Consider the following 10208-nt stretch of genomic DNA (forward strand, 5'->3'; position numbering starts at 1 on the left):
GGCATCAGCTGACCGTAAGATGAGAAATTTCTGTTCTGTGTACAGGACATGGGTCAGCTTGATGGCAAAATAAAGAGGCTGAAAAACCTGTTTCCTCATGTAGATGAAGGAGATCATTGAAAAAATATTTTCTCAGCAGCACACAAAGATCAGAGTCAGTGGTGTTGAGAAAAGAAGCTATGACTTTGTCAGTCCCCATTTCAGGGAAGGTGATTATGGGGTTTGCCCCAGGATAAAGCAACAAGCACAGTTCTCTAAGTAAAGAAGGATATTTGGTGTGGGAGTCCTCCACAGGGGATGATGGACCCAAGAGAGGGCTGGGCAGTGCCCAGGACAACTTCTGGTCAAAGACAAGAAAGAAGTACCACCTCCACACCCTAGAAACAAAGTTTTCTGACAATCTCAGTGAAAGCCTGACTAGTCCCACCCCTTCTTCCTCCTCACTCACTAGAACCAGGGCCCCTATCATCAGAGTCTGTATTCATAACCAGGGAACTAGGGATATCCACTTCTGCTGAGAAAAAAGAGAGGCACCCCAAAAGGAGTGAAATTTACCAAGGTACAGTTCCATCAGTTAGCCTGCCTACCTTTTTTACCTGCCCTCCTAAAATGGTTATCTCCAAGTGAGGTCCTTCCTAAGACCACTTGCATAAGAATCACCTGGAGTGCTTGACTAAACTGTGTACATCTATGCCCTACCCAGTCCCAAATGATGGAGTGAAAGAATCTTTTCTATACTGCAAACCTCCAAAGATTAGTTTTAGTAGAGAGAATGAGACATAGTGTGAATGTATATTTAATCCCTTTAGAGTTATAATGATTCCCTGCTTTAATCATTGTCTTAGGTTTCTTCTACTAGTGTTTAATAGTATGAAGGATATTTGGTTACCAATCAGTTTTCCCCCTGTAACTCCTTATGGCAAATTACCCAAAAAGTAAGCATAGGTTTTAAACTTTTTTTAAAAAAGATTTTATATATTCATGAGAGAGAGACACACACACAGAGGCAGAGACATAGGCAGAGGGAGAAGCAAGCTCCATGCAGGGGAGCCCAGTGTGGGCTTGATCCCAGGACTCCAGGATCACGCCCTGAGCTGAAGGCAGATGCTTAACCACTGAGCCACCCAGGCATCCCTAAACTTTTTTGAATTAAGAAATATTTTGTTTAGAATTCAGTACTTTCTTAAGAATTTTGAGACAGTTGACTACAATTTACTAATTATATATATATATATTTTAAATTTTATTTATTTATGATAGGCACACAGTGAGAGAGAGAGAAGCAGAGACATAGGCAGAGGGAGAAGCAGGCTCCATGCACCGGGAGCCCGACGTGGGATTCGATCCCGGGTCTCCAGGATCGCGCCCTGGGCCAAAGGCAGGCGCCAAACCGCTGCGCCACCCAGGGATCCCCCCTGCAGGGGGAAAGAGCCATTTCAGGACTGGGAAGGAAGACTAGATCCCCATTATAATTACTAATTATAAATGCAAATGTATATGCTTGAATAGATATGAATGTAAAATTGATAATCACTCCAACTTTATTTTAAATATTTATTTATTTGAGAGAGAGAGAAGGAAAGAAAGAGAGCACATGCACGTACTCAGGAGGGGAAGGGGAGGGGGAGAGGGAGAAACTTAAGCATACTCCCCACTGAGCATGGAGCTGCATGCAGGGCTCAATCTCACCACCCATATGCAGTCCAACTTTAAATGTTTTTCTTAAAACCCTTTAACTTTAATAAGAGGAAGTTATATCTGTTGAGAGAAAACATCCAAAATGTAGAAATAAGGCAGAAAGATGATTATAGGGAGATTCTCTGGTATTATTTGGAAGATTGTCCAAAATGCCCACTCCAGGGTTCCTGGGAATGTCCTCTTCAGTGGTGTTCTACTGACTACTGAGGGGCCCCTGACTTTGTGAAATTATGTTAACTTGCAAATTTTTATCTGACATAGATATAAATGATTTTTGTCCAGTAGAGAAGATAATCCTCAGAGCCCCAGTGTGGCTCAGTTGATCAAGCGTTTGACTATTGATTTCAACTCAGGTCAGGATCTCAGGGTCATGAAACAGCCTCATGTCAGGCTCTGCACTGGGCCTGAAGTCTGTTTAAGATTCTCTCCCTCTCCTTCTGCCCTTCCCACCAAAAAAAAGAAAAAAATAAGAACAAAATAAGAAAAAAAAAGATAATCCCCAGAATTACAGTTTTATTTCCTATAGGATACTAATCTATTTTTCTCTGACTTAACATTTCAGAATGCCATCCTCAATTAACTATGTAAATCTCTGTTCCTCAGGTGATCTTTGACTCAGTTTTATGGTTCCCTTGTTAAATGGGTTAAGTACATTTCAGTCTATGTTTGAATGAGTTTGAATGTTTTTAGCTTTTAAAAAGTCAGTTTCATTTAGAAAAAAACCCCACAGAATCCAAATTTCAGCAATATGTATAGTGTCTTTTTCCTCTTAAAGTTTAAGGAAAGTTATATCAGATACTCTTTATTAATGCATTGCTTTTATAACCAGAACAGAAAGAACAGTAATTATTACTTTTTGAAAGATAATTCAGGCCAAGAAAATCTCAGGAGGTAGTTGAGACAAGAGAAGTGGAGGTGGGGTGACTGACACCTAGTATCTCCTCTCTTCAAGCAAGGCTTCTTTTCCTGACATCAGCAGAGACCTCATGCAGTTCTGAACTTCCAAATCATAGGGGTTAGCACAGACAAGCCGCCCCTTCTTGGTACGGAAGCTGGGGAGCAAGACAGAGAAAGATTACAAAGGAGCGTTCAGCAAATGGGGATGGAAAGCCCCATCCTCCCTAGCCCTGGTATCTCTCACTTGGACCATACTGTTCTTTTTTGTCTCTGCTGCAGGGGCTTAGGGCACTTCTTTTCTGAGACCCTGCCTCAGCCACTGATGGGCATTTCCTTGGGCAGCCTTTCTTCTGCTCTCTTCATCTATTCCCCACTTCCCTTTTCACTGGGAGCATCTCCTATCTGATGCCCTGCAGGATCCTACTAAGGACACAAGCCTCCCATGACCTGGCAGGATCCAGAGGGTAGGACTTTTCTAAACATCCGTCCATCAGGTCTTCCCTCCCAAGACCATGGCTGGTGAGCTTGGCACTTACATGACACCTGGCCGGGAGCACCCACTGCTTGTTTTGAAAAAATCTTGCATGTTTTCACATCGGATTTTTCGTGGGGTGAGATTGGGGCAGCAGTCAGCGGGACGGTGAATGCCTGCTGCAGGGGGAAAGAGCCATTTCAGGACTGGGAAGGAAGACTAGATCCTTTTCCTCCAAAGTCCTGGGGAGGGCGAGCTCTATGTCTGAGGACACCCGGGCAAGGCCATAACAGGACTATGACTGTTTCTGATAGAAGAGGAAGCATCTGATGCCTGCAGGAGGCATCAGTGAGCACCTCTGCCCCCAGTGAGCCAACTCTAGAGACAGCTGGGTGGAATAGAGGTCCCCTCTAACAGCCCATCCCGATCTCCTTTGGGACATTTACCACCTTCAGGACCCTCTCCACCTTCCCCCTACCCCTGCCCTATAAATGAGGTGTTTTGAAGCCTTTCAGCAGATCTGTGCAGTTGCTGCTTTTAAATATAGTCTATAATTTAGCATATACGTTTACCTTCCAGCTGTATTAATGGTTCATGCTGTTGTTTCGCCACCATGGATTCTATTTGGGAGAAACAGACGAGGGGAGAGAAATCACTGAGGCAGCATTGACTCAGTATCTCTACCAGTCTCATGCCTCAGTCCCATTCCCTGCTAGGGAGGTGATGATGCTGGACCATTGGACACCTGTCTGGGTTCTAGGTCTGCTCCAGGCCTGTTTTCTCTCTTAGGGCCCTGAGATGTTTCAGGGAACTCTTGAAACTGTTTGAGATATGAAACCATCCTATTGGGTTTGAAATACAAAAAGCGAACTATAAATCTGATATGAATAAATCAGTTGAATAGGTACATAATGTGATACATCCTACAATACTTCCTATACATTTCTGGAATCCACAGGACTCAGGAAACAGAAGAATTTTTCGTTAACTTATTTGGTGGTACAATGTCACCCAAAGTGAAATGAGGCTCTTCACAATCTTTATTTATCCCAGGAGTATGATTATTTGTGTTTGCTGCAGGAATACTACTGCAGCAAACACAAATGTATGATTAAAGTGCACTTCTTAGACTCTGCCAGCAATAGCAGGTATGTGTTATCTTTTAAAAAAATGTCATTTATTTTATTGAAAAGGTAAAATATACACAACAATCACAATTTTAAGCATTTTTAAAAGTGTACAGTTCAGTAGCATTAAGCGTGTTCACATATTGCACAACCACCACCACAATCCATCCACAGAACGTTTTTCATCTTGCAAAACTGAAACTCTGTACCCATTAAGCAATAACTCCCATTTTGCCCTCCCCCAACCCCTGGGCCACCACCATTCTTCTTTCTGTCGCTGAGTTTGATTACTTTAAGTGCTTCATATTCAGTATTTGTCCTTTTCTACTGGTTTCTCTCAACTAATATAATGTCTTCAACATTCATCATTTTCATAGCATATGTCAGAATTCCTTCCTTTTTAAGGCTGAACAATATATGTATATATCCCACTTAAAAAATCTTTTGGGGCACCTGGGTGCTCAGTTGGTTAAGTGTCTGCCTTCAGCTCAGGTCATGATCCTGGGGTCCTGGGATCGAGGCCTGCATTGGGCTCCTTGCTCAGTGGGGAGTCGGCTTTTCCCTCTGCCTGCTGCTCCCCTGGCTTGTGCTCTCTCTCTCTCTATCTGACAAATAAGTCTTTGAAAATATTTTTAAAGTAACCTATTCATTTGTTGATGGACACTTGGGTTGTTCTCACCTTTTGGCTATTATGAATAATGCTGTGATTAGCATGGGTATACACATATCTCTTCATGTATCTGCTTTCCCTTCTTTTGGGTATATATCCTCAGTGGGACTGTTGGATCATATTATATTACCTTTTAAAAAAAACCTGAATGCTTCTGCATTCCAAAACATATCCAGCCCCAAAGTTTTGGATAAGGGAGTGTGGAACTGCATTATGCTAATTAGGAAACACAACTTTTAGCTCATTTATTATATAGTTACACATGAATTCTATTTAAGGAGGCATGTGTGTATACTTGATATGCTTGCTATGTTGTGTGCAAGGCTTGCAAAATAAAATCTTAAGTGGCCTTGCCTTTCCATAGCAGCTTCCTAACCATCTCAAACCCTCATTCCACCACTTAATAGCTGTATAATCTCAAGCAAGTTGTCTAAAGCTTACTCATTTATAAAATGAGAATAATAATATAACATGCAGAACTATACAAGTTGTTGATAGTCTACCCCACAGGGTTGTTGGGAGGATCTAATGTATTAAGTCCATAAAACACTTAGAACAGTGCCTGTTTGGCCATAGGAAATACTAGGTATTTATCTGTTAAATAAATAGAACAGTTAAATGGACTTGGGTGAGGCACTTTCCTGGCTTATGCCATTTCCTCTCTAAAGTGATAATTTTATACCAAAATTGTAAAATTCTATGCTTCTTTCTGCAAGTTTACAATTTTACTATAGTTCTTTTGATTTAGCACTTAACAGTTCTATGTCAGCTGCAGGAAGGTTGGTCAAATAATTCTGGTCATGAAAAGGGAGAGAGTTACTTCCCCAAGGAGGACCAGTCATTTGTACACAGTTTTCCCCAGGGACCAAAGAGAGAGGTCTATATCCTATTACTGCTTCTTTTCAAACAAGTGCCAAATTCACATTCATGTCTGGGACAGGGAACAATCTCAGGAGGACAAAGGTGTCCTTCTGCATCTCCTCTCCAGAGTTACCATGGACCTTGTCACCAGTGGGAAGGCTTGCTGAACTTACCATGAAGGTCCTGGATCTGGGACCCAAGGGCAGTAGCAAGAAGGAAGGAGAGGGCAGCTACGAAGATCTTCATCTTCCCCGTAGAAGGCAGAGCTGGTCTGAGGAGTCCTGGCTCTCAGCTCGCTGACTCTCTGGGATCCCAGTTCTGCCCTTGTATTTATAAGAGAGGAGGATCAGGAAGTTACAGGGCAGAGGTTCAGAATGCTGTCCTTTGGCTATACAATAGACAACATGCTATTTCTGAAAAAGGGAACAAGGCTGGGAATGCAACAGGAAGTAGAGGGCAAAGGAGACTTCATGCTTTCCCAACTGCCCAATGGATATAGGCAGAGAGAGAGAGTGAGAGAGAGAGAGAGAGAGAGAGAGAGAGTTTCATGAAGAACCCTTCCTCTAGGAGGTTAATTTCATCCTCTAAGTCAGAGTGTTTTCCTCCAGAGCTAAGCACCTTCAAATGCAGGGATAGCCTGTAAACCAGTCATGTGATTCCTTACACAGACTTCTGATTCTTGACTCTTCTCTTTGTTTCACACCCCACATCCCATCCATTAATAAATACTGTTGTCTCTACTTGCAAAAACATATCTAGAATCTCATTATTCCTCAGCTCCTCCCCGCTGGGAGTTTTTTTGAAGAGCCTTATGAATGTATCTCAGAATATTTTGCCTGAGGGAGGAGATGGGAAGCATTTATCTCCTGGCTTTTATTCCCCGGGGGACTTTTAAAATATGGCAACAGATTTTTACACACTCCTCTCACCCAGGGTGTGTGTGTGTGGGGTCTCTGTTCTCTGCCCTTGAAATGGAGAGGGGCTTGTGGCTGGTTCAATCAATAGCATATGCCATGTGACCTCTGAGACTAGGTTGTAAAGAGCCATGAACTTCAACCCTGGTCACTGGAACACTCACTCTTGGAGTTGTGAGTCACCAGCTAAGAAGACTGACTAGTTTGAAGCACCTGTGCTTTGAGGAAGGCCAAACCACAGGCAGCATTCTGATAGATAACCCCAAAAATGAGCATAGCCCTCAATCATCCTGGCCTAGGTGCCAGACATAGGCATGAGAATGCCTCCAGATCTACACTGTTCAATGTAGCAGTTACTAGCCACATGTGGCTACTGAGCACTTTAAATGAGGCTACTCCAAATTGAGATGTTCTGAAAGTATAAATTATGTACCAGGTTTTAAAGAGCTAATTATGTACACCCCTCCCCATGTAAAATAGATGCATAAGTTTTTAGGTTGATTATATGTTGACATGAAAATATTTTGGCTATATTATGTTAAAGAAAATATATTAATTTCATCTGTTGCCTTTTGCTTTTTTTTGTTAACATGGCAACTAAAAAATTTAAGATTATGTATGTGACTCAGATGGTATTTCTATTGGATAGCACTGTTTTAGGATTCCCTAGCCATTTGAGTGCTTCCTTGCTTTCTGTGTCTTCTTAGCTGAGGCCTCGGACATCATGGAGCAGAGACAAACCATCCCTGCTCTGCCCTCTCTGAATTTCTGACCCATAGAATTTGTGAGTAGAACAAAATAGTTGTCATTTTATCCCATTAAACTTTGAGTGGTTTGTGACACAGCAATAGATTATGGGGACACCCTTCATCGGCCACCAGTGGATCACAGATGTTTCCTCACAGTCCTTGTTAGCTCTTGCATTGTGTGTTATGTTCTTGCAGAGGCTCCACACCTCAGGATCAGGGAAGCCCCTGGTCAGGAAGCTAGAGTTCTAGAATGCAGGCTGAGGTAAGACACCTGCAGGAAGCTTATCTAAATCTAAGAATAGTGAGGACTGAACAGTGGCTGAGATAAGCAGTGGGATAAAAGGACATGAAGTAGTATGTGATACAGTCCACCCTGTGCTTCCCTCCAATGTGTTTGTCTCTTTATTATGTTGAATCTGTCACAAAGCCTTCAAGATGGTTGTATTAGTTCTTTCAGGATCAGTGGAATCCATCCTATCTACATGTACTAATGCATCTCCTCTGCCTCCGTCTATCCCAGGGTTCCTGTGAAGCCGAATCCAATCTAATCCAGCAGAGCTTGATGTTGCAGGGTGGGAACCACAAATAAACCACCAATCGCTGTGAATCATGAAGAGAGAGGCTAATCCTACAACAACCCCTTGGTTTCTGTCTGTTCTAGGTGTTAGGGACATAGCATCATCTATAGGCCTTTGGTTCAGTGGATATACTGCATTCTGGAGAGTCTCAACCCTGAGTTTGTTGTCTCCTTAGCAAAATTATTAACTCCTCACCATTCTCTTGGTCTGGCTTCTTCTGCATGATTAAATATATGCTACTGCCTGTGGATCTTCTATGCCCACTGACTCACATTATTTGCTACAAAATGGGTTCCCTTGGCCTGAGACAATGTTGTATAAATACCCTCTCATCAGGCATTCTGTAAGTCTTTGGATGTCTAAGGCAGGTTGGGTCTGAGGACCCAGAGAGGACCTGCAGGATCAGCAAGAGCATCCTTGGCTTTGCATAGGATAGAAACCAAATGCAAGCCAAGAGGAAGTGAGAGCAGAGTTTATTGAAGACATAGAGAGAGCAGATACAGACAGAGTGTCTGGGAGATTCAGAAAGGAAAGATGAATAGTCTCATTCATCTTGGTGTCTGGGGTTTTTACTCAGTATGGATGGTCTGGTGTACGTGTCCTCTCAGGCATTCAGGAGTTGGTCAACACAAAGAAGAGTGCACAGGTATCCCCATAAGTCCTTAACTCCTTATTTTTTTTCCTTAACTCCTTATACCTTGGAGCCAGGGGTCTTGGTGTCAAGGTGTCTGGAGTCTTGGAAAACACACATGATGACCTTTCCCAGTAATTCTTAGATGTTATCTATCATGTGGAGAGACTCCAAAAAAATCATTAACTCCTTGACCTTTACAAGGACAACATATATTATTTGAACTATAAGGCATGTGTAAAGGGTGGGGGTGTACATCCTAGCAAAAACAGAAGCAGGAAAAGGAGCAAAAAAAGCAGTCATTTATGGGGTTCCTTGTTTCCCTGTCTCAATTGCGCTGGCAAAAGCATTACTGGTACAGAAAGAAAATCCCTATGTGGAATGAGTGACAGTTCTGCTAAGGGTGGATTGTTCTGTCTTGCAGGATGGCAAGGGTCCAAGATAATCAATAGGTTACCAAATGGCTCTATTTTCTCTTTGAGGGTAGATGCTGTGTTGAAACTTGGTATCTAGATGTCAGCAGGATGGTCATGCTGGTCGTGAGGGACTGGTACTCACTGTTGAAGCTCTTCTTGCTCTGTCCTTTGTCCATGTGAGTAATGCATTGTTCCATCTGGTGCTGTGTAAATAGTGTTTTTCATGGCAACCCTGACATCTACAAACCATGTAGTACACATTCTGAAATTACTGCTGCTTGTGGTAAGACGGCAGGTATCACTTGCTAAACACATCCCAGCTTTCAAAGCTCCAAGGGAGGCACTACTTTTTAAGACCCAGGCAGGAGAGGACTTTGCCCTAGATCCCATGCTTTTGAGGACTCCTCATTCACAGATGCACACATAAAACAAATTTGTCAGAGAACACAAAGTTCTCTGTCTCTTGAGAGGTGGTGCTTAGGGCCGGCTCAACATGAGCTGCAACTCTCAACATCCATTCTTGTGACACACACACACCCACACCCACACCCACACACACCCACCCACACACACACACACACACTTCATGCCTTAAGGTTAAATGATTCTCTACCTCTCTTTTCCTATGTCCTTTAAATGGGACACACCCAAGTTTCAAGGCTATGAAGGCTTGTGGGTGGTGCCGCTGCCAGCCAAGGACGTAGACATTCCTTTAGATCATGGGAAGATTTGAACTGTAGGAACTGTAAGGTCAGAAGAAAGATAAACCAATTCGCTTGTCAAAATCTTTCCTCTCAGAAGCAATGCCATATTCTTGCATTCCTGGGTTGCTCCCATATAATACTTGGTGTTCGTTTTCTTGCATCTTTTTGTGTTCCAATCTGGCAGATAAACTACCAGATTAGGGCTGTACCTGTAATAATTTCACAAGGTTGCAATATTAAGCAGTTCATTTTACTTTTAAATTTGTTAGCTCATTTATAATATTTAATATTGGCATAGCTGATGTGGGGACCTCCTTATGGATTCTTGCCTTGGGCCCTACAAATGTTAGGGGCAGTCCTGACCAGGACCCACAGGGGCATGGTGGCTGGTGAGAACACTCTCCGGGCTACCCACCTTCCTCACATCTTTACTATAAATTTCTGCAATTGGAAAGAATCTCTGGATGCCTCTTCCTTGTGTACAGTCTTAA

At 42.7% G+C, this 10208-nt stretch overlaps 1 protein-coding gene across 2 annotated transcripts; it reads right to left on the reverse strand.

Moving 5' to 3' along the window:
- Nucleotides 1–2484: 2484 nt before the first annotated feature.
- LOC121472689 (C-C motif chemokine 15-like) lies at nt 2485–6051 on the reverse strand. Of its 2 annotated transcripts, none has more exons than XM_041723982.1 (4): nt 5899–6051; nt 3640–3687; nt 3132–3243; nt 2485–2750 (listed from the first exon to the last, which is right to left on the reverse strand). In XM_041723982.1, the coding sequence occupies exons 1-4, from the start codon at nt 5969–5971 to the stop codon at nt 2630–2632; spliced, it is 354 nt and encodes a 117-aa protein (XP_041579916.1). In that variant the 5' UTR covers nt 5972–6051; the 3' UTR covers nt 2485–2629. The 2 variants fall into 2 exon arrangements, with proteins under 2 accessions (XP_041579916.1, XP_041579915.1); XM_041723981.1 differs by having other exon boundaries at nt 3132–3246; nt 5899–6050.
- Nucleotides 6052–10208: the final 4157 nt, after the last annotated feature.

The sequence above is a fragment of the Vulpes lagopus genome, chromosome 12 (genome assembly GCF_018345385.1).
Source record: "Vulpes lagopus strain Blue_001 chromosome 12, ASM1834538v1, whole genome shotgun sequence".
NCBI classification, from domain to species: Eukaryota; Metazoa; Chordata; class Mammalia; order Carnivora; family Canidae; genus Vulpes; species Vulpes lagopus.

Coding starts and splice junctions, on each gene's coding strand:
- LOC121472689 (XM_041723981.1), bottom strand. CDS start 5,971: ATGAAGATCTTCGTAGCTGCCCTCTCCTTCCTTCTTGCTACTGCCCTT. Junction 3,688..5,898: donor CCAGATCCAGGACCTTCATG/GTAAGTTCAGCA, acceptor TCTCCCAAATAG/AATCCATGGTGGCGAAACAA. Junction 2,751..3,131: donor TGCTCCCGGCCAGGTGTCAT/GTAAGTGCCAAG, acceptor CTTGCTCCCCAG/CTTCCGTACCAAGAAGGGGC.